The sequence below is a fragment of the Phoca vitulina genome, unplaced genomic scaffold (genome assembly GCF_004348235.1).
Source record: "Phoca vitulina isolate PV1807 unplaced genomic scaffold, GSC_HSeal_1.0 scaffold87, whole genome shotgun sequence".
Taxonomy (NCBI): Eukaryota; Metazoa; Chordata; class Mammalia; order Carnivora; family Phocidae; genus Phoca; species Phoca vitulina.
The window spans coordinates 526,954-551,293 of record NW_022589790.1 but is presented as its reverse complement, the minus strand read 5'-3'; the positions used below and the strand labels follow the sequence as shown (position 1 = coordinate 551,293).

Sequence of the window (24,340 nt, the reverse complement as noted above, 5' to 3'; positions counted from 1 at the left end):
TCTTTCTTTCTTTCTTTCTTTCTTTCTTTCTTTCTTTCTTTCTTTCTCTTTTTTTAGAAACATTTACTATAATTCATTGAATATAAGGTAACACTGATCTTAGGGATCACAATTATTTTATACACTTCTAAGCCATAGAACCTGCAGCAAATTATAATTGTAAGATGCCACGGACAGATGCTAAAATCTATAAGATAATTGTGTGCCTTAGAATCACCGCAATAGGATTGGCTTGCCATTGAAATGGGTACTCTGAGGAGCACAGTTTGGGGAACACATCGAGTACAATGCTGGCTCTGGGCGGAACCAGACTTCACAGCCAAGGGCTCTAGGTTCCTATGACTCCATGTGTTCCAGGAGATCTCGTCTGGTGTCCTCCACACTTCCTCCCCGGTCTGGGAAGACCCTCCTGGAGGCTGGCGGGAAGGAGGCATGAGAAGGGTTTGGATGGAGGAAGGAGTGGTGGTGTTTATGGCACTTTTCTACTTCGACGACCAGGAAAGTGTCTTGGTCTTGTCTGAGTAAGTGTGTATGTGTGTGTATAAATTTTTTGTACTAAAATGAGTATGAAGCTGACTTGCTCAAATTTCAGAATTATTTGCTTTGTCTGTTTAATGAGGATATGGACTTTGCAATCAATTGGACCAAACCCCTAAGTCTTGGCTCTGTCTTTTATGAGCGGTAAGACGTAGGCAGAGGCAGGCGGGGTACGAGAAGGACCAAGGGGCTGGGGACACCTGCCCCACCTAAAAGGGAGCAGCCTTTGAGTGGCCCCAGACAGCCTGGGCCAGAGGGAGCACAGCCCAGTGTGCTCAGACCTGCTCATTTCCCAGAGAAGCTAGAAATCCAGACGTTTATGGGAAACCTCCCACTTTTAAAATGTTGGCAAATAATTCAGGTATTCTATGCAGACCCAAAACATTGTGTAGGTCCGTGGACTTAGCCTTTGGTCATGAGGTGCTCAGTGCAGAAGGATTCTCAGAGAAGGGTCACAGAGATCTGAAATCTGCCATCATCCCTGTCCCCTTGCCGTGCGTGAGAAAACAGCTGAAATGCAGGGATGCGTTAGAAATGGTGGTGTTTAGCCAGTCACGTTTGATTACATAATCCTAGGAAAGAAAGGAAACAAGGTTCAGCTACCTTGCATCAGAAGCAAAGAAGAATTCCACAGCTTTATCGCCAACGGCATGAAGGCAGGTCGAGCTGTCCAGCCTCTTCATCCTCGTTTTGCAGATATTCTTCACATTCTCAAAATTGCCTAGTGAATGAAGGAAAAGATCACAAGTCCCATTAAACTATTTTGTTTGAATAACATGAAGCAAGGCTCCAGCTTCCCCTTTGAATATGTGTGGGAGAAATTTGCAGTTTTTAGCTTTGGCTGCATCAGCCAAATCGTGTAAATGATCCCCAAATAGCACAGTACCACTGCAAGAGCATTTAAACGGCTGCAAACAAAACCAAACCCAATCAACACTCATCCCAGAGCACGGACACCTTTATATAATGGAGCTGTGTGCCGGTCCCTGGACTTGTGTGTGTAGCTGAAAATATCCATAATAAAAAGCTCCTGCAAAAAACGGAGCAAAGTCTCAGCTGCAGGAAAACCTCTCCAACCTGGAGCCGTGTGCAGCCTGTCTCCAAGGGGGGCTGCCTCCACCAGAGCCCCGTTGCCCTGTTCAAGTCCTTTTCGAAACACTTACGTGTCCTATACAAGATGGGGATCTGTTCCGTGGAGAGTTTGTATTTGCTCCGCACCCCAATGAGCAGTGGACTGCCTCTCCTGTAGAGACAAGAGGGAGTCGAGTTACTCACTGCCTCACCAGGCCGAGGAAGGGCTGGATGGCCTCTGAGCACTGAGGAGGGGTCCCTGCATCCAGCCCTTCTCCCAGGGGAAGTGTCCTGTTGAGATGCCACTGGATAGAGTCCTTGGCCCCCGGACGATGTTCCAGGGCTCGGAGGCGGGACCAACAGGCTAGCAGGAGAATTCCAGCTTGTTGCCATGGTGCCACCCATCTGCCCAGGGAATCCACACCAGGTTAGGTCACAGAGGCTGAGACATTAGTAGGCCCTGGAAGCGTGTAGGAACATTCGGCTTCTCCAGCCAGCCTCCATGTGTTGCCATCTCCAAAGCGGGATCCCTCGAGGCCCAGGATCTGCCCAAAGATTCTTTCCCTGCCTCCCCCCACCCTTTTGCCTAGCTCAGTTGCTCTCCAGCTTTGGGGGGCATGATAATGACTGGCTTTGGGTCTACTCAACTTTCTGGGCCACTTAACCTGCTTTCAAGGGTGCTTTTGCCGGCCCGAGTGACAACTCATGGGGCGAAGTTTCAAATCTCCGACCTGCACAAGGTGGATTCCATTGCAAAGGGGACAGTGCCTTGGCGCACTCTTGTAGATGACCCAGGTGAGCACCTCGAACTCGAGTTTCCTTTCCCAGCCCCCCTTCTGGCTTCTCCAAGTCTGTGGCTTTGAAGAAGGTGCTGTGAGCACGTTGAATATTTTGGACCATCTTTTATCGTATCTAAAGCAAAGGGGGGGATGCCTCAGTGGCGCAGTTGATTAAGCATCTGACTCTTGGTTTCGGCCCAGGTCATGATCTCAGGGTCCTGAAGTCAAGCCCTGCATCAGGCTCCACGCTCAGGGAGGACTCTGCTTGAGATTCTCTCTCTCTTTCTGCCCCTACCCCCACTCTCATGCAGGTGCACTCTCTCTCTCTCTAAAATAAATAAGTTTAAAGCAAAAAGGAGACACGGTTCTGGGTCCAACAGGGATCCAGCTTAAACAGCCTTTATAATATTGACAATGAGAAAATATTGTGGTTATCTAATTTTCTTGGCAAACGTCTCCCCCAAATTTTATTGTTGTAGATTGAGCTCTATGGTTTCTCTCAACCTTGCCACAAATAATGCTCCCAAGACATCCCAAAGATTGCTCTGGAGGTTACGGAGTCACTAGTTATAGACAATTTAGAAAAATAAGGCTTTATTGCATCTTCACACTGCCGCCTTTCTACGTTCATTTAAAATGGTCATACCACGATGATACCGGATCTTAAAAGGGGTTTCTAAATTTGATAGGGATCCAGTGGTCTTTTACAATTCTGCGATTGAAGGAGTTAACTGCTGAAGAGTCCATTAGTTCCTAGCCTAGGAAAGACAATGAAATCATGACACATTCCCATCAGTTCCTGCCTACAGGATATGGCAGTCCGTGCGGGACCACCTCCTCGTTTCTGTGCGTCTCCCAGGGCCACGGGTACATTCTCAATATGGCTTCTCAGAAACCTCGGAGCAAAGTCTGCAGCCCACAGTGCACCAGGGGCCCTGCAGAGCTGGGCCTCCACCCACATCCTCACTCCCCACCAGCCCTTGAAGTTCAAGGGGCAGTGTGTTCATGACCTTGTTCATGGCTGTCTCCCATGCCTGATACACAGCAGGTGTCAGTGAGTACGTACTGGAAGATCAGAAAGTCCCACCAGATCCCTGCAGATCCCTGCAGTGCTGAGCTCACTCCTGGCCCCTTGCTTTTGCTCACACTGGTCCTTCTGCCTGACTCCCCTAGGCTGACACCTGCCCCCACTGCATTGTCCCCCCAACCCCCAACATAGAGCATCGAGACCTTCTGCCCCACTGTGTCTTCCCACACCAATGCTCAGTCCTTAAGGGGAGGACCAGGTTGGATGTCACTAGGTCCTCAGGGCCCAGTACGGAGTAAGTGCTCAACAAATACTAGTTGGATGATGGAGGGAGGGATGGACAGAGGGACAGATAGATGTGTGCATGGATGGCCAGACTGATGGTGGATGGACAGATGGATGGATGAACAGATGGATAATGAACTCATCTGAATATAAAAGAACAGGATGGCACTCACACTCCCACTTGAATGAATCCACACAGCACTGGGGGCCATGGGACTCTAACAGAGGGATATATGGGCTGACCCAGGGCCTCTCAGCTGATTCCTAGAGCCCCTGTTCTGTGAAGGTGATGAGGCTTGACCTTGGGGCCTTCAAGACCTCTTCTTTACTGGATTCAAATCAATGTTCCCTTGTTCCTAGTTTCATTCTCATAATTTTGCATGCTTTTTCTGAAAAGAACCTCCAATACTGACCTGCAACCTGGATCTGCCCCTCACTATATACAATTTTATTTTTAATTTGAATTTGTTGTCAACTTCTGAAAATATGGAGATTTCAAATAAAAATCCAACTCTCTGGTTTCTCTTTTAAAGATCAGAAGCTCTGATCACAGAGCTGGGTGGGATACCCAAGCCACAGTTGTCCCTTACAGACGACCTTCCAGATTGCCAGACGCCCTACTTCTCCCCTGGGCTGCAAGCTAAGCAATTGCATTTTATTTATTTATTTATTCTTGCAGTGTCAATGTGTTGAGCCTCACCTGGTGGCAACGGCTTCTCCCGGGTACTGGATACTCTTGAAAACCAACGCGAATGCACCTTCCTACAAACACAGCAAACAAGAGTGAGGGACGATGTGTTCTGCCCCAGCCAACCTGGCCCACTGCCCCAGACAGGGGCCACTCCTCCTGGTGGGAGGGTCCTGGGGTCCCTCCCTCAGGGGGCTGAGTGCAGGACAGCTCGTGCAGCGTGATGGCAGGAGGAGAAAGTGAAAACAGCCAGTACCACGCTGAAGGACCAAAGCCCAGAACTTGTGGATTTCATGATGCTCGACAGACACCCCCCACCCTGCCCAGGCCCACAAGGAATGAGTCCCAGCTCCGTGACCATCTGGGTGGGCGGGTGCAGTTAGAGCCTCGGGAAATGAGAACTGGGGCCAGGGGTCTTGCCCTGCGCCTCTGGGATGGCACCTACTCCGGGAGCAACTGTGAGAAAGAAAATTCATGCTGCACGGCAGCGCCTAGGTTCTAAACCCGGCTCTGCCCCTTCACTGGGCAACTGCCCAATTTGTGCCTCGCTGTGACAGAGATGAGAATAGCCCTACCTTGTTTGGCTGCTGCGAGCTCATGCACTTGAAGTCTCAGAACCGTGGTTGCCATATACAAAACCCAACAGAGGCACTAACACATTAGTGTTGTTATTTCTTTAGCGAGGACTGTCTTTGCCTTCAGTGCTTTAGCTTCTTACGTCGTGCAAACCAGAACGGATCTAGTTCTCCTAACTCAAGACTCCCAGTGCTCTGTTTAAATCCTCGGTGCAAAATTCTCCCCTATATTCTGACCATCCTGTACTAATTTATCACGACCCTGCTAAGATTTGGGTTATGTACGACCAGCTATAAATCAGGATTTCCGTGTGAAATTCCCCATGCTTTGGAATCCTGGGCAGACCCAAGGCCCCGCGTGGCCAGTGTGCATTGGCCAGTCTGCCAGCTCAGTCACACAGCCTGAGCGACCCAAAGTCAGTGTCCGCAGGCCTCTAAGGACCTTTCCAACTGCCCAAAATGAAGAGGCTTCAGGCAGATCCCAAGGAGTGAAGGAAGAAGGCAGGGTGGATTTCTTTATACACGTGGGACCGGTAACTCACCAGCTGCTGAATGACTCTTTCGACCAGTGTTGAAAATGTAATGTCCTCAGTTTCTCTGTTGTCAAACACATACTTAATCAGCTTGGCGATGGTCTCGGTATCTGTTTCTGACTCAAACTCGTAGCCTTTGCTTTCCTGGAATATTTCGTGGGACGGAGTGTCAGATAAGGGGCATTGCGAAACCTCGGTCGCCTGGCCAGCTCCCTGTCCTCCCTCTTGACCCACCCTCGCAGCGACTTAAGATAAGAACAAGGAAACCGGGGATCAGAAATGTCTGCCAGAAGCACAGAGCCCAACACAGCTGAGTCATTCCAGTATTCCCTGAGATCATCCCGCCTCAGAAGCCTGACCTTGCCGTTAATCTGGACATTGCAAAATAACAGCAGTCGAAATGATCAAGTATGTTGAGTCAAATCCACGCACATCCCAACCAACACCGCAACCTCTTCATACGTTAGAAACTTGCCGTCTGCCTTCCCACCCCACATTCCGTTTGGTGTATGAGCTGATGTGTTTATGTAAACACTTGATTAAAGTGCAGACACCTTAATGAAAGGAAGTTCGTGTTCTTTTGATTATGTGAATCTGCAATAGCACTTGAGGGACGGAAAATGCCCTGCTGTCTTCTCCAGCAAGACGTGGGGAGCTCGGCCGAGCCGGGACGCCGTTTATCCAATGCGGGTATGTGACTGAGAGCGGGTCTCACTCAGCTCCCGCCTCTGTTTCCGGCGGGAAACAGCCAGTTGGAAAGTTTCCGGGGAAGACCACTTGACTTACATGTCAACCCAGGGGGAGGATCTTACCAGAAACTTCCTCAGGTCTTTATAATTTGTGATGATCCCGTTATGGATGACCACGAATTCTGGAAAAGAAGTTTGGTGAAGACAGAAAGGCTATGAGAAAGTGAAGTTCAAGTCAGAAATGAAGCAGTGATCTGACAGCTTGAAACTCTGCAAGCTCTATTCCCACGGAGTCTGCTGTTTACTGTCACTTTCGCTGATGAGAGCTGAGGTCTACCATCTACTACGATTACAGTCCAAACCTGAGGAAATACACAGTTCTCTTTGGGTAAAAAGCCAGCCTGACTGCACACGGAGCTCTGACTTGTGGCCTACAGCATCGTCAAACACGCTTTGGTATTTATGTCAAATGGGGCAGGATGAACCCTTCATTATCCAGAAACTAGCCCAGGCATTCCAAACTGGCTTTGGGCTCAATGGGACCACAAGCTAGCAGTCTACACACGTGCTTTGTTCGACCCACACTACATTGTAAAAAGAGTTAAGTTTAAAAATTTTGAATTTTCACTTAAAAGTCCTGATTTTCTTGGGTCACCTGGGTGGCTCAGTCGGTTAAGCAGCTGCGTTCGGCTCAGGTCATGATCCCAGGGTCCTGGGATCGAGCCCCACATTGGGCTCCCTGATCCGCGGGGAGTCTGCTTCTCCCTCTGCCTCTCCCCACTGTGCATGTGGGCTCCCTCTCTCTCTCTCAGATAAATAAATAAAATCTTAAAATAAAATAAAATAATAAAATAAAATAAAGTTAAAAATCCCGATTTTCTCATGGGAGGAAAAATCCCCAGAAATTCTGGCATCCCTGGGCTCACCCACATTCCTGTGTGGCCATGACCACTTCTCTCTGCAGGGTCTGCGGGATGGGCTGTGGCTTCTCCCGCCTCCCCAAGCACCAGCAGCAAACCCTGCTCATGTCAGGCTACTCCCTGCATGGGGGACCCCCTGGTCAACCCTGGGAGAGCGAGGGATACATCTGCTTAGTCACCACTGCATTTTCTCAATCAATGGTTGATGAATAACTTGAAGGTCTAAAACCAGCCTGAGGTTTTTTTTTTCTGGGTAAGTAACCCCCATTCCTCCTGAGCCCAGATGATAGAAAGACCTTTTATTGACCTTGAGAGTGAGTAATTCTACCAGGATGTATCTACATATTATTGTTCAGTGAAACTTCGGCTCTCCAATTCGTTTTTTTTTTCAGTACAGGATAGTCCTTTACTCTTTTTCATTATTTTTATCATCATGTCCTCTCTACCTTTTTTTTTTTTTTATAGCCTACTGTTTACTTTGGGAAGGTCACCCAAAAACTGGGAGGGCTCGAATAGAAAAGCCATTTTGGCAAATGTGCTAGGCACAGCTGAACTCTATTACAGCTTTACAGGTTTGTTTTTGTGGTTTTTGGTTTTTTTTAACTGTTTTATTTCTTCTGTTCTCTTCTTGGGGACATTAGTAATTCACCAGTTGGATCTCTATAAATTCACCTGATGGATCTCCGTATCCACCCCCCTCTTATTTTTCATACCGACTCTGACACGGTGTCTTCAGATTATTTTCTTAACCCTGTCCCATTTTTTCATTTCAGTCAATTGTCTTAACTTCTCCTCAGTAGTTTGTTTCCCAGAATCTGTGTTTTTTTTCTTTTTTTTTTGCTAGAACTCTGTGTAATTGTCTTGTGTAATGCTTTTGCTGGGTAAGTCTTCCTTCAAAATATGCTCTTCAGTTATCCCTGATGAGTTGCTAAAGAAATTCTACGAATCTTTGCTTACTTCTCACGTTGTTTTCAATTACTCATCCTGAGTCAGGGCAGGCATTTTCAAGTTTGGGTGTGTGTGGGGGGGGATCTTCTCGGAACCTCCTTGCTTGGGGGGACACAGAGTCATCATCAACACTGAAGTGGGGGTTCATCTTATCACCTGGGGTGGTAGCATCTCAGGGTGCATGGTCTGGGCACAGTGTTTTCTCCGGGGACCAGCCTCTGTATCTGGCTTGGGATTTGGCGGGACGCACATTCTAGGTCTTCAGCACCATGGGGTCTGCTGTCTGCCTCCTGGATGTGGGGGACCTGCCCCAGTAGTGGGATGTGCCATGGTTCAGGGCATGGACCAGATCCAAGGGTCAGTCCCTAGCAAAAACTCATTACCCAAGACCCCAACTGTTCTGCCAAGCAGGGGGCATCGGACTCATCCTTCCAAGTTGGGCAGGATGAGCCACTGTTCACAGGGGTAAAGGACACTGAGCCAGGAGGCACCAGTCTCTCCTGTGGCCCAACTTCCATGACGATTAACGGCAGTGAGGCTTGCCAAGCGTGTAGCTAAGTGCCTGCCAATAAGCACTCCTCAATGACTCTGATGTATCTGATTTCTACTCTAATATGGGCCTTGGTAAGAACTTGCATTATGTCTTGGGGTGGGGGTCCCAGCTGATGCCAGAGATCATTCTCTCTGCCCGATACCCTCCCCTATCATGCCCAGGTGTGGGCCACTGGGGGCTTCTGACCTGACCAGGCCTAACCTAGAATGGGGACCCACTGGGATCTCCAGACCTGCCAGGCCTTCCCCCACGAGAGGGGCCAGGGGCCATTCAGAACTATGGCATGGAGAACTTTCCAGGGGGCCCAGGCATGTGATGTGGCCCCATGAGCTGGGGCTGGCCCAAGAGGGCGGCTGGGAGAACTGGGGAGCCTGCAGCCCACCAAAGAGAGCCTGGTATCCCTGTGAGTGTCCTGAACAGTCTCCATGTCCCCAGTCTGTGACCCTGGACCGCTGCTTGGCAGTGGAACTCCAAGGTACTGTGAGCCCAGCTACCATACCTTTCAGTTTTTCAAGGGACTTCTAGGTATGATCATTCTCAGGTTTAAAAACCCTGCAGCGAGCCAAGGCGAGGGCTCTGCTGCTTGGAAGGAGCCCCTGGGCTGCCTGTTGCAGCTTCTGCTTCTCCAGATCTCAAGCGTTTGGCAGCCGAGGCGTCACTGCAGGGCCCAGGATTGGAGCGGGCACCTCAGACATGAACCGAGATCAGCACTGCCACCCGCCCTGGCTCAAGACCACTCTCCTCGGGGGAAGGAAGCGCATCCCTCCCTGAGGCGCCCAGCCCTCCAGAACACTGCAGTCGCTTGTTGAAGAACAGTGCCCAGACTCTTCGACCCCTCATGCTGCCAAGTCCCACTCAGGCTGGGTCTCAAGAGCCAGCAGCAGTCACGGGAAGCGCCACAGTTTTCCTCTGGAGGCCTGGAGGGTCAGCACCGCCCAGGAGCCAGGCTGAGTTTGCTCCTGTCTAGGGCCCGGTGCCACCCCGCGTGGATCCTCAGGGAAGACAGGGAGGGCTGGGAGAGAAGCCAGCCAGCTGGTGGTGGGTGTGGGTCCACACTGGCACAGACCAGGGCCAGGCGGAACCTTCAGGATGGGGGTGGGGCGGGGGGCGAGGCCGTATTACATACCGTTGCCTTTGTCTGAGCGCTGCGGATGGCTGTTGACGGCGTTGGGGACCCCATGGGTGGCCCAGCGCGTGTGAGCAATGCCAAAGTGGGTCTCAAACTCCACCTTTAAGTCCATGCTGTCTTGTTCTAGATCAAAGAAAAAAAAAAGCATTGACACAGTACCGTTAGGGTGAGGTGACATCATTATATGGACACACCTCAGCTACGTCAAAAGCACATCCCACCTTCCACCGCAAAGGCCCCACCCCGGGGATTTCTGCCAGATCCCTGCTGCGGTTTACTCAGTACTTACCAGTAACCTAACTCAGTAACTGAAATGAGCTTACTTAAAAAAAAAAAAAATTATGGATCGCTACTATAAATGGAAAATAAATACTTAAGTACTGAAAAATTTAAAAAATGCTCATGCACCACCTCCTAAAAAAAAGAACAAACCCGTCCCACACCCTGAGAAACACAGTTTTACAGTGTGGGCTGAACCCGCCTTCCATTTATCCACCATGTGAATCCATCCATTCATATTTTTAGTCTTAGGTGCTTCTGGAATAAAAGATTTTAAACTGACCCATGCTGCCTGTATTGCTCTGACTGGGCTTACGTTCCACTTACTATAAAGTTCCTCATCGAGAGCCCTGACGTTCCCTCTTTTCTTGACCAGCTGGATATGTCTTTCTTTGACTTCGTTATTATGTCCGTCGATGGCCACACCTGTGGTACACACGTGATTTTTTTTTTTGTATTGGCATTGAAGTTTTGTCTCCCAGCCTTTGTTACAGGGTACGGCCCTGGGTGAGGGCTGCACGGCGCTGTGGGTCTACCGGATCTTGTTTGCCAGGCTGGTGGCCTGGAAGAGAACTCGATAGCGTTCAGGACGCCGACTCAGAAAGAAGAGGCCGTGGCCGCCTGGCCCGGCATCTACCCGGGGTGCAGTCCTGGAAGGCTGCCTGCAAGGGAGGCACCTCCAGGCCCACCACTGAGGGCAGCGGGCTCGCTGGAGGGTCTTCATCACGCTGTGCACTGTGCACTCTCCTGCTATATATAACAGGTCCCCCCCGCCCCCGCATCGGCGCTCCTGCAGGCTTTCATCTGACTTGCTCTCTGTGAAGAATTGACAGACATAAAACTATCTGGCTCCCCCTTTCTCCCCAGACTGCTTAATTTAAAATGGGAAGTGGACCCACCTATCCATCAGAGGAGTGTGCAGCCACCAAGAAAGACCGTCAGGGAGAACAGAAAATGCGGGAGAGAGATGAAAACAGGACATAAAATTACAAATCTGTAGTAACGATCACATTAAAAACAAAAAAATATCTATGCACAACACCCCCCGCCCCCCAGACCACCCCAACGTGAGCAGCGACCAGAGCAGGGACACAAAGATATCGACGGGAGTGCTTTGGGTGGAGATTTTTTTTTTTACCCTTATTTCTTCTTTTTACTTTTCTCTAGTTTTCACATTAAATGAACAAATGCTCTGCGTACGCCGTGGCAGCCCACAGGACCCACCTGCCGAGTCATAGCCTCTGTACTCAAGCCTCTGCAGGCCCTTAATGAGGGTCTCAAAAATCTCCTTCCTCGTCCGGGGGACTCTGTAGTTCATGTACGCAAAGATTCCTGTGGAAAGACAGGGAGAACCACATGTCTATCAGTCACTCGGTCAGTGTTTGGAAAACACCAGCTCTGGGGACACCTGCACGGGTGGCATCGCCCGACGGCTTCCGGGCTGCATGCGTGGCCTTCTTCTGGCGTAGGCGAGAGCCATGCTCCCCTCCTGCTTCGGGACGCACGTCGCCCACAGCCCAGCCCGTGACAAAAGTCTCAGGGGGCATATGAAGAGCACATCAGACACCCCGGCCTGACGATTGTACTGTGGAGAATGTCACCTACAGCTGAACATCTGAGATACGGTTTCATTTATAATAGCAAAGACCAAGGGGTGCCTGGGTGGCTCAGTCGGTCAAGTGTCTGCCTTCGACTCAGGTCATGATCTCAGGGTCCTGGGATTGAGTCCTGTGTCGCGCTCCTTGTTCAGCGGGGAGTCTGCTTCTCCCTCTCCCTCTGTCCCCCACCTTGCGTGATCATGTGCTCTCTCTCACACAAATAAATATTTATTTGACAGATAGAGAGAGCACAAGTAGGCAGAGAGGCAGGCAGACGGAGAAGGAGAAGCAGGCTCCCCGCTGAGCAAGGAGCCCAACACGGGGCTCGATCCCAGGACCTGGAGATCACGACCCTGGGATCTCGACCTGAGCCGAAGGTAGACGCTTAACCAGCTGAGCCACCCAGGTGACCCTAAAAACATAATTTTAATGGCCCGCAATGTGTCATCACAAAAATTAAAAAGTGGAATATACCAGTTTCCATCAAAACTAAGATGTCATCGGGATGCCTGGGTGGCTCAGTCGGTTAAGCGTCTGCCTTCGGCTCAGGTCATGATCTCAGGGTCCTGGGATCGAGCCCCGCATGGGGCTCCTTGCTCAGTGAGGAGCCTTCTTCTCCTTCTCCCTCTGCTGCTCCCCCTGCTTGTGCTCTCTCTCTCTCTCTGACAAATAAATAAAATCTTCAAAAAATACATAATAGCAAAGATCAGCAAAACCACCTGGCCACTTGGGGACATCTGGAAGTCCTATGTGGACTCCTTAATCTGCACAGAACTGGCCTGGGAAGAGTCCTCCTACAGCAGGTGAAACAGGGACTGAGGCTTCGACTCCTTTCCACTCGGCCCTGTTGCCTAGAGCTTTACATCTGTAAATGCGGCTTTTACAAAGGCAAAAGTAAAACCATCTCTTGGCTCCGGAGAATCCCTATCTTCCAGGGAGATCTGCATGCCCTAAGGTTTTATTGGGCTGTATTTTCTGTATTTGTATTTCAAAATACTATTTTCTCAAATAAGAACTAACAGCCGTCCTGTTGGTTCTCCCCAAACTCCTCCGCCCCCTCCCTGCTCGAGACTATGGACCCCTGGTCTGTCTCTGTCCCGCCCTGCAAGTTCCCTATTCTCTCATCCCTCTGTTCTTTTGTCCTCCCTGCTCCACTTGGGGGAAACCTGCCCTCCTCAAAGCTCAGCTCCCACTACCTCCCAGGGCTGGCTTGTCCCCTCCCAGGCCCTCCGCCGGATGTGCTCCCCTGCTCTGGGCCACCCCCGTGCTCGTGCATCTTGGAATACCTTCATCCCCTGATAAGTACACCGGCTGACACTTCTATCTTTATATTTCTCACTAGGTCTTGGCACACCATCCTTACTCAATAAATGTATGTGGAGTAGAGTGACTGTAAATCTACTTTATTCAGGGAAGCGAGAGCATGGATCGTGAAGAATACTGGCCTTCAGGAATATTCAGAGTAACTCATCTTATTGAGAACTCACTACGTGCCAGGCACTGGGCCAAGAGTTCCCACACAGGTGTGAATCAAAGCTCCCATCAGCCTTCGAGGCTGGACCTACCATGACCCCCCTTTACTTTCTGGAACAGAGCCTGGGGGGCTGTGACTGGGAACCAAGGAGATTTGACTTCAGCACTTAAAATGCTCCAAACTACTGGGCAGTGTTGCCTCAGGGACGAATGGGATTAAAAGGTTTATTTCCCCAATATTTTTAAAATTAATTAATTCATTCATTTTTTTAATGTAGTGTTCCATGATTCATTCTTTGCATATAACACCCAGTGCTCCATGCAGTACATACCCTCTTTAATACCCATCACCGGGCTAACCCATCCCCCCACCCCCCCTCCCCTCTAGAACCCTCAGTTTGTTTCTCAGAGTCCATAGTCTCTCATGGTTCGTCTCCCCCTCCAATTCCCCCCCCTTCATTAGCGCTCACCATAGCACATACCCTCCCCAATGTCCATCACCTAGCCACCCCAACCCTCCCACCCCCACCACTCCAGCAACCCTCAGTTTGTTTCCTGAGATTAAGAATTCCTCATATCAGTGAGATCATATGATTCATGTCTTTCTCTGATTGACTTATTTCACTTAGCCTAATACCCTCTAGTTCCATCCATGTCGTTGCAAATGGCAAGATATCTTTTTTTGATGGCTGCATAATATTCCATTATATATATATACTACATCTTCTTTATCCATTCATCTGTTGATGGACATCTAGGCTCTTTCCATAGTTTGGCTATTGTGGACATTGCTGCTATAAACATTGGGGTGCACGTACCCCTTCGGATCCCTACATTGTATCTTTGGGGTAAATACCTAGTAGTACAATTGCTGGGTTGTACGGTAGCTCTATTTTCAACTTTTTGAGGAACCTCCATACTGTTTTTTTTTCTTTTTTTTTTTTTAAGATTTTATTTATTTGAGAGAGAGAATGAGAGACAGAGAGCACGAGAGGGAAGAGGGTCAGAGGGAGAAGCAGACCCCCCGCTGAGCAGGGAGCCCGATGTGGGACTCGATCCCGGGACTCTAGGATCATGACCTGAGCCGAAGGCAGTCGCTTAACCAACTGAGCCACCCAGGCGCCCCCTCCATACTGTTTTCCAGAGTGGCTGCACCAGCTTGCATTCCTACCAGCAGTGTAGGAGCGTTCCCCTTTCTCCGCATCCCCGCCAACATCTGTCATTTCCTGACTTGTTAATTTTAGCCATTCCGACTGGTGTGAGGTGGTATCTCATTGAGGTTTTGATTTGGGTTTCCCTGATGCCGAGTGATGTTGAGTACTTATTCATGTGTCTGTTGGCCATTTGGATGTCTACTTTGCAGAAATGTCTGTTCATGTCTTCTTCTGTTCATGCCCATTTCTTGATTTTATTTCCCCAATTTTAATGATTTTATTTCCCCAATTTTAATGATTTTATTTTAATTTTTAATTTTCCCACTGTTTTCCTGGGATGACAGAATTGTCATTATCCTGTCTGACCAGGAGTAAAAATTTGCCAGATATCCGCACCCCCATGTTCACTACAGCATTATTTACAATAGTCGAGACACGAAAACAAGCTAAGTGTCCATCCACAGATGAATGGATCAAAAAATTATAGTATATGTTTACAATGGAATATGACTCGGCCATAAAAAAGGAAATCCTGCCATTTGCATGGCATGGAACATGAGTGTGTTATGCTAAGTGAAGTAAGTCAGACAGAGGAAGACGAATACTGTATGATCTCATATATGGAATCTAAAAAAACCCAAACTCATAGATACAGAGATCAGATTGGTGGTTGACAGAGGTGGGGAGCAGGAGATGGGGTAACCAGGTAAAGAAGGTCAAAGGGTACAAACTTCTAGTTATAAGATAAGTAAATCCTGGGGATATAATACACAGCATGGGGACTACAGTTAAGAATACTCTATTGTACATCTGAAAGTTGCTAAGAGAGTAGCTCTTTAGAGTTCTCCTCACAAGGAAAAAATGTTAACTATGTGAGGGGATAGATGATCGCTAATCTTATTACGGTGATTATTTCATAATATATACACTTAAAGACTGAGCCACCCAGGTGCCCGTCAATACAGTGTTTCTGAAGGAGTGATTGGACGTCCCTTAAAGGGATGTGAATATGGTCATAGCAGACGAACATTTAACTTGCTAAAATTCATTCTAGGTGCAGTCGAAAGTGAGGCGATAAGATTAAACAGCGCTAAAAATGATATTTTGCATTCTTATGTCCTGTATGTTACTGTACACGGGATATATTTGCACACGAGTATGAAAGTGCAGAATTTCTATATAAAAACATGCCCCCCATGCTTTCTGAGCAGGGACAGACGCTTTCTTTTTAACATGGCTGAGGGTAATTTTGGCGGTCAGCTATTTTTGCCTTCCTGGCTGAGTCCAGGTCAGGTGAGAGCCGCTGAGTCTGAGGCCCCGTGTGCAGTTTAGGCAACCCCCACCCCGCCGGGCAAAGGTGCTGAGTGTCTGGGTCACACAGGAACTCACAACTTACCCTACCCTTCAGACTTCAACACGTCTGGGCAGAGGATGTATTTTTGTCCCCTTACACATTAAAAACAAACAAACCAACAAACCAATAGCTATCTTCTAATGGAAACATTAAAAATTTTTGAGCAGCTTTATTGGGATATAAGTCCCATACCATAATATTCTGCCATTTAAAGTGTATAATTCAATGGTTTTCAAGACAGTTGCCCCTTGAACAACATGGGATTGCCTGCCGGGGTGCACTTTCATTTATTTATTTATTTTTGAGACCTACAGTGCTGTACTATAAATATATTTTCTCTTCCTTACGATTTTCTTTTTTTTTTAAAAAAGATTTTTATTTATTTATTTATTTGTCAGAGAGAGAGCACAAGCAGGGGGAGCGGCAGGCAGAGGGAGAAGCAGGCTCCCCGCTGAGCAGGGAGCCCGATGCGGGGCTCGATCCCAGGATCCTGGGATCATGACCTGAGCCAAAGGCAGGCGCCCCTCTCCCTTAGGATTTTCTTAATAACATTTGCTTTCCTCTAGCTTACTTAATATGAGAATACAGTATATGCTCCATATAACATACAATATATGTGTTAATGCTTCTGGGTGAGGCTTCTGGTCAACGGTAGCTGAATTTTGGGGGAGTCAGAGTTACACGCAAGATTTTCGATGGTGCGGGGTGCTGGCACCCCTAACGCCCCCATTGTTCAAGGGTCAACTTGACCAACAACCACTACAATCTAATGTTCGGGTGAAATTTTCATAACATTATTCTGCAAAATATCAGGAAGTTCCCCAGGGGTGGGGTGGGGATGTGGGCACATTCCAGGTACTGTAAAGACCACGGAGGCATGGGAGACAATTATGTGAAGGGGGGAGCTGCTCACAGATCATTTTTGGAGTCTTCCCTGGCATCCCGGGAATCCTTCTAGAATTACAGCGGCACCTCACGAAGGGGAGCAGACACTCTGCAGATGACTCAAAGGCTCATATCCCAACTCGGGAAAGGTTGGGAATCTGAAATGCCTTCATGAGAGTGCTCTAGGGCTCTGCTCTCTAATTCTCCCCTGCGATTCCCCTTCCTCTGGGCCAAAGTGCACTTATGAAGTCCTTCTGTCAGGCACGTATGTTCTTGGAGGTGCCTCTGGCCCTGAGATCCGAGCAGCCTTCTTGGTGGGGAGCTGGGGGTGCTGCCACCAGAGCCCCAGGAGGGGCAGCGAGGCTGGTTAAAGTGTCCTTGTCTTCAGGACCACCAGCTGCGTCCACACCCAGCCAGGAGGCTCCCAGCCGCTCATGCACAGTTTGGGAGAACCCTGTAGTGACGGGGGCTGCCAAGGAGTGGTTTTCAAGGTCTTTACGCAAGAAAGCGTAAATCTAATTTCAACATAAAACCTCCTGCATGCAGACATCTATTCAGTAAGCTCTTTCATTAACTAAGCGCCATCCCTCCTTTCTTGCAGCTCTCTCTTGGCAGGATTCTCTCTGCACTCTCTCGAGATGAAGTGGAAAAACAAACCAACCAACAAACAAAAAAAAACCACCCAGCATTGACACCAGGCTCTTACCATTTTAGAAAAATAAAGAAATGGAATAAAGTTGCTCTCCCAGGCATTTTTCTTGCCATTCACATCAGAATGCCCTTCTGGAATCCCTACCATCCCTAACAAAAGCTCCACCGAGACTCCATTTTTTACCTATGAGATCAGCGACGATCAAACAGTTTGACAATCAAGCGAGAGTTTAAATTTGCGCACCCTTTCTGGAAGGCAATTTGGCAATCTTTCAAAATTAAAAATGTACACATCTGTTGACCAGAGCGGTTGCTAGGCATGGATCCAACAGATAGCTGTGCAGAGGGGTGTGTGTGCACGAGGACGGTTGCTCAGCACTGCTTGCGGTCGTTGAAGACAGGGGACAGCAGGGACCCGGTAAGTGACCACAGCGCAGCCACTTGGCAGGGCCACCGTGGGACCACGGGCAGGTGGTCTTCCACAGAGAACAAGGTGAGGCTCTGTGTTCTCTTGGAAAACAAGCTACATCTCCAAGATGTGTCAAGGGAAAAAGCAGCTCGCAGAACATGATTAAGTTATGCAGGGAAGGGTGGGGAGACACATACGGTATTTCTGGAAGGGCATCCAAGACCCGGGGGTTCAGGGGGGTGCAGTGGTTGCCTTGGAGGAAGGTACTGGATATAGGACAGAAATTCCCTTTCTACTGCCCGTGGGTGCTTTGTATGGTCACAATATTTCCCCACGTCCCATATACACCATCTTACCACGTGCTGCTATATGCATTAGATATTGGTAGGCATGGGATTGTCATCCAGCGCAATCTGACTTCACTGACTTCTCCATGGCTCCCCCGTCCCGCTCACCCAGAAGAACAAGGGCCACACGGAGAAAGCTCTGTGTGAACACACCTTCCAGTGCGTAAAAGGACCGGACCAGGGTCCCCCAAGGGTCTTCCTGCTCCTGGGGAGTGTGAGATGCCAAGTAGCAGGTGCGCAGGGCACCCAGGAAGCCAATACTTTCAGGACCGATCTCATCTGATCCTCCCCGGGTCCTGGGCCAAGGACCCAGACAGGGCACCTCTGACTCCAAGGCCAAAGACCTGAGTAAGTCACAGCCGGGTGCTATCCGAGTGATGGCACGGGGTCTCCTGTTGCCCCCCAAATCAGCATAAGCCCTTACAATCCTACCCCAAGGGGTGAGAAGTAGCTCACATAGAGAGAGATAGCTCACACCTATGGACAGATGCCTACCTCACTCCTGATGAGAAGACTTCCCACTCCCCGCCCACCCCCATGGGGTCCGGGGCCATGTTGACATCAGGAAACTCCTCTTGGCCCCCAACAGACGTTGCTGCTTCTGACTCCACTTTCTCTGTCCATCCAGGCCGTGGCAACGATAGTAAGTCTGGGCCCCCCTCTATCCCTCCCTCCCTTGCACAGGCAGGATGGTGAAATCTTCCCGAGGTGGCTTCGAGAAATGTCTGGCCCTGGGACAGAGGCTGCTGTGGCCTAACCACCCCAGCTCAGCGCATGCCCCATGCCCACACCCCACCCTGGCATCCAGAGCTTCCAAACAGCTTTTCAGGGCCCTACTCTTAAATCTGAGGGGGAAAGCGAGTGAACAAAGGTTCTAGAGGGAGAAAAGCCGAGATAAACTCCAGAAAAGGCTCCAGATGAGAAGCAGGATGGAGACTAGCCCTTTGAAAGGGGACTGCGGCCCCTCTGCCTGGCTTGCCTTGGGGGTCTGGGGGTTCTAACAACCCCTCTGCAAAATGGCTTGATAGCTCATACAGGCGACTCAGGACCAAAGGCACCAGGACGAGGTTCTTCCACACACGCAGGGGACGCTCAACCTCCAAGAGACAGACAATGACAATGACCAGATCGAGAGGCAACGTTCCCTGGACACATGGCTAGAACTAGGAGCACTGAACGCGTGGAGTCTTTATAACCTCTGGAATACCTGGGGTGGTGGAGGGGAGCAGGGGTTGTCTGAGGTCTAGAGGACAAGGGGAGAGGTCAAATTCACCGTGGGCAGGCTAGGGTCTGTGTTCTGAAAATGTGGCTGTAGTTTTGGAAAATCTCTCCCTCTCTCCAAGCATCAGCTTCGCCATGAAAGCCCTGCCCTCACTGTGAAGGATCCAGCCTGTGCCCCACCAGGCTAGGGGCTTGCTCCGTGGGTCCAGCCAAACTGGGACCACCCCCCTCCCCCGACTAAGGGTGCTCCTTCCACCACCAGCCCATGCTTCTCAGCCTGCGCCCCACAGGGCTAGGGGCTCACTCCGTAGGCCCAGCCTGACTGGGACCACCCCCCTCCTTACTCGTAAAGGTGCTTCTTCCACCACCATCCCATGCTCCTCAGCAGTGAAGGGGCTGACCTTCTTGAAGTCCACGAGCCTAGTACAGATTAGACATTAGTCCAGTTCTCAGGTTGGGGACTCCCCACCCAGACAGAGGACATGCATGCCAGTTGGACTTCCGCCTCAGAAAATTCCCAAGTGGTGTGCTTGCGAGAGTGTGTCTGAGTGTGAGTGTCTGAGTGTCAGGGGTGTGTGTGTGTGTGAGAGTGAGTGAGCCATGTTGCTGTGTGTGAATACATACGAGTGTGTGTGCTGTGGGAATGTGTAGGAGTGTGAATGCGTGTTTGAGCATCAGACGTGTGCGAGTCTGAGCGCTGGGTACGTGGGAGCGTGTCAGTGTGAGCGTGTATGGGCGTGAGAGTGGGTCTGAGGGTTGGGTGTGTGTATGTGGTGTGCTAGGAAAGGGGAGGCAGGTCTACTCTCCTGGGTGAGGCCCCCAGGTCGGGGAGGCCACTGGGCCAACAGGGAGGACTGAGAGGAAGCTGTGGCCTCTCTGGGCAACACTATACTGATGAAATGGGGACAAACGCAGATGCCTCCTCGCAGAAGTGAGAGCAAAGGCAGAGGTCCCACGGCAGGGTTCTCACACAAAGACACAGGGACCCGAGGGCCTGGCTCGGGGTCAGGACAGCCTCCCCCTGCCTCTGGCTTCACTGGGACTCCATGGGTTAAAGTTACCGCACCACAGGAATCCCTGTGATAACAGGAGATTCTGCTTCCTGCCTGCAAGGCATTTCTATTTTTAATAAAAAAGTTTGTGGTGTCCCTGTCATTTTAGGATTTCACGAAGAACAAAGGGAGAAGCAACATATACTCTCAACTGTACTAAAAAATACTTTTAAGAAAGTGTGAGTCTTGTTTAACTTGCCAAAATTTGGCTATTAAAAAAAAAGCCAAACTTTTTTTCAGGGAAAGATTCCCTTTGAAAGTGAAAGAGGCAGATGATCAGATGAAATTGCTTATTTTTGCATCAAATTAATCTCCAGAACTTCCTCCTTAGGGTGTTTGTTACCTCAAGTCCATCTTCCTTTATAAGCAAATTTCACTAAATATAAAAATAATCTTTCAGTTTAAAAGCACTGTCTACTAATGTTACATCACAAAATTTCCAGAAGGTTTCTGTGAACTTGGGAAAGCCCCGATGAATAAGACTGACTGAGGGAGGAATGGCATGATGATGGGAAGGAGGAGGGGGAAGTGGGGAGATCACTTCCAGTGCTGAGCCCCTCTCCAGCTGGTCTCTGCAAAGCCCTCTGTTTGAGAGTGCCCATGGGAGTCTTGCAGGCAGGATGTGAGCTCCTGAGAGCCAACCACACGCGTCTCTTCTCAACTCCACGCTTAGGGACCTCACAATGATAACCTGAAATTAGCCATGGCGAGCCACTTGTCAAACATTTATTTGCACATCCCTGAGCAGGGACTCTGTTTTGCAAAGTTCTTGTGGCTTGGAGAGGTGGCAAGGCAAGTGACCTGACCCCAGAGTCTATGCCCCATCAACTCCAGCTTAGTCCCTTTGTGGCATCCGTCCATGAACTGAACTGTTACAGGGAGGAAAGGGGTGTCAAATATGATGGGGTTCCCAGAGCCGGAAGAAGTCTAGGACGAAAAGGTGAGGTCTCCCCCATGTCATGTAATCTCCCTGGATGGCTGTTTCCTCAGATGAAATGAGAAACAAGCCCCCTAAGCACATGACAAGCTCTCGTGAAGACCACCATGCAAGTGAATAGACCGTGTGTGTGTGTGTGTATGTGTGTGTCCTGGCCCCTCTTGATTCTGGGGGAATAAAACCATGCCTGCTTCTTGCAGGGAAGAGATGAGCGGGAAGAGTATGTACATGCATAGACGGCAGGATGGAGTGAGCGCCATATTTATAGGACGTAGTAAGACCTAACTTCTAGAAAAACTGAGAACTATTCAGTCCAACTGGGTATGTGGCGCCATGCCGGTGAAGGATGGGGTCTTTAACTGATGCCTACATTCACCTTCTGACTATGGTGGGTCCAGTCTGCAAGTTCTGGGACCAGGGGACTTGGGTGTGTGCATTGGGCATAGAGGGTGTACTGGTAGCCCTCTGGTCAACGTCCTCGTGGCCATGTCTTGAGCATCTGGGATTAGCAACACAAGGCTATTCTTGGGGAAGGCACCTAAAAGCAAGAGGCTGATTGTAGCGGGATACATAATGGCCATCAAAGATATCAGGTCCTAATCCCTAGAATCTGTAAAAATACTTATATGGAAACAGGTCTTTATAGATACAATTAAATTAAAGATCTGGAGATGGGAGATTCTCCTGGATTAACCAGGTGGGCCCTAGAGGCAATCACAAGTGTTATAAAAGGGAGGCAGAGGGAGATTTGACCTGGAAGAGGGGAAGGGGATGTGACCACAGAGGCACAGACTGGAATAAGGAGACAAAAGCCAAGGAATCTGGCAGGCGCCAGAAGCTGGAAGTGACAAGGAACAGATTCTTCCCTAGAGCGTCCCGAGAAAGTGGGGCCCTTCTGACACCTTGATTTTGGCCCAGTAAAACTGACTTTTGGACTTCTGGTCTCCAAAACTGCGAGAAAATAAATTTGTGTTGTTTTACACCAGCAAGGTTGTGGTAATTTGTTACAGCGGCTGGCGGACACCAATTCACCAACTAAGACAAAAGATAATGAATTCAAAGCGAGGGCTTTAACTTCTAGCAAAAACTAAGAATTCATTCGTTCTCCACAGCCAACTTTTTCACCCAGCCACATAAATTACTAAATGCGGTTGTAAAGGATAGGGAAACTTTACGATTTCACAGACCAGAAGTGCAATCCTTTTTTGCCCAGTGCCCACGCATGCGTGGTCCCTGCTACCGTGCACTTGCACATCCTGTGCCCTCAGCCTGGCGCACCTGTCCCCACCCCCCTTCTCTCTGTGAAGCTCCTACTCGAGGCCAGGCTCTTGTGGCACTGTTCCTGGCAAAGTCAGGGCAGCCCGCCTCCACCACGCTGGGGTCTCAAGCTCAGACTGCAACGGGGGCCATTAGGTAACATCAGCGAGTGAGGCACCTGGGCAGGAGAACCAAGGAAGCTTGCACCCATCATCCTAGGGGCCACGGTGCACTCTTCAGATAGACACACTCGGGGTTGCTCATCTTCGGATCTTTTTCAAGAGAAGTCGAAAATCCCACCTACTAACGGGAAACCTCCCAACTGTGTCATTTGGTGGCTGTGAGAAATAGTGTGAGTCCTGTGCACCACACAGACAGACGGGTGCCTACTGGTCTGGCACAGGTCCCAGGGTCCTCCCCGTCTGGCAGCGTTGACCTAATGCGTTATCCCACCCCTGCTTGGTGACCACCTCTGCGCCGCCTCTCCAACTTCTGGCCCCTTCTCTGAGGGCAGGATCACCTTGTGGCCCCAGGGCCTGGAAAACACAGGACCTCTCCGGGAGCGGTAAATCACTAGTGGCTGAGCGAAGAAGGGAGGAGATGAGGAGAGGGAATATGGTAACCTTTCTGTTGGCACAAAGTCAGCAAAATGCCAGCAACTCTCAGATGACAACAAGACCACCTATGAGGACCTATGTGTCCCTTAGCTACGCTCTCAGTGCGCTGCTTAGTGTGCGGAGGATCAGCTAGGCCTGGGTCCGGCTTTCTGCGAAAGACGCCGGGAAGACAACGGGGAGCAAGAACCAATCCGAGCCCGGTCATTATTAGCAACTGCTGACCCCTGTAGGAACTCAGCCCTGGAGATTCAACCTCTGAGGAGGCTTCCAAGTGGCGGATCGCAGTGTGGTCACATCCAGCCCAGAAAGAGGACCTAAAACAACTCCTCTTCAGACACAGGTGGGTACAGACCTCTTTGGGCCTCAGCGTCCCCACACGGAGAGCGACGAGGGTGAGTGGCTTCTTCTGGGAGCTTCTCCGCAGTTTTTGCTGTATCCTTGTACCAAGTATGCAACCATTTCCTTAATGTTTTTTCTATAAAAGTGACTAAGTTTTTGAAAGCCTAAATAAATGCACTACAAAAGGACACAACAATAAAAGGAAAACCAATATCACTTGCCAAACATATACAGGCCATCATCCAGGGGGGAAAAAAACACAAAAACCCCAGAACAACGTGTTTGATTCTAGCCAGCGGCTGCTGCGAGGTTTGAGCTTGGGACAGCTTCCTCCCTGTGAGGGGTGCCTGGCCAGTATAACAGAGCTGTAAAAGACACATTAGCATCCAGCTGAGACTTTCTCCTGGCTACTTGCAAAGGAAATAACTTTCCCATGTGGGAATTCCACATGGCTCCCTGCCTTCACCGACGCCTGCAGGGTGGGATCCGCCAGGGGGGAGCCTTGATGTGAGCACGTAGGTAGTTACAGCCCAAAGCTCATCCTTTCCTTAGGGGACAAAACACGTGCAACCCCTTAAGACAGCAGAACAAAACCCCAGATCCGGAGAGTCTGAGCCCATGTCTCTCCATGAGGCTCAAAGCACCACAGAGAAAGCTGGATGCAGGTAGGAAGCAGGAAGGAAGGCTGGGGTGCTGGGGGGGGGGCGGTGGCACAGGAGGGCACCTGAGAGGAGGAAGGAGGGAGGCTGCCAGGGCCCCAGGGGCCGACCCTCCCAGAGCAAGGGTCTTGGTGGGTCCACTAGTCTGGCTCTCCAGCCTCCCATCAAGGGCCTTGAATGCCACACCGAGGGGTTTAGAACCCAAAGGGCTTCTGGCAAAACTGCCACCTTTGCTTCGTCTCTCTGCCCAGAAACACCCACAGGCAGCCCTATACATTGTTAATGATGCCCCGCAGCCCTGAGATTTTTGCTGAAGGTTCAGGAATTTAAACTGATGTCTGCTTGGGCTGGGGGGGGGGGGGGGGGGGGGGGGG

The 24,340-nt window shown here is 49.9% G+C and overlaps 1 protein-coding gene across 1 annotated transcript in view; it reads right to left on the bottom strand.

Moving 5' to 3' along the window:
* Nucleotides 1-24,340, bottom strand: part of GFPT2 (glutamine-fructose-6-phosphate transaminase 2) — a 41,531-nt gene that overhangs the window by 15,787 nt on the left and 1,404 nt on the right. Inside the window, exons 2-9 of the mRNA XM_032395758.1 lie at nt 11,238-11,345; nt 10,341-10,439; nt 9,732-9,857; nt 6,308-6,366; nt 5,505-5,639; nt 4,400-4,461; nt 1,701-1,780; nt 1,141-1,258 (exon numbers count right to left, since the gene is read on the bottom strand). Coding sequence (XP_032251649.1) covers nt 1,141-1,258; nt 1,701-1,780; nt 4,400-4,461; nt 5,505-5,639; nt 6,308-6,366; nt 9,732-9,857; nt 10,341-10,439; nt 11,238-11,345 — 787 coding nt within the window. The remainder of the gene's footprint in view (nt 1-1,140; nt 1,259-1,700; nt 1,781-4,399; nt 4,462-5,504; nt 5,640-6,307; nt 6,367-9,731; nt 9,858-10,340; nt 10,440-11,237; nt 11,346-24,340) is intronic.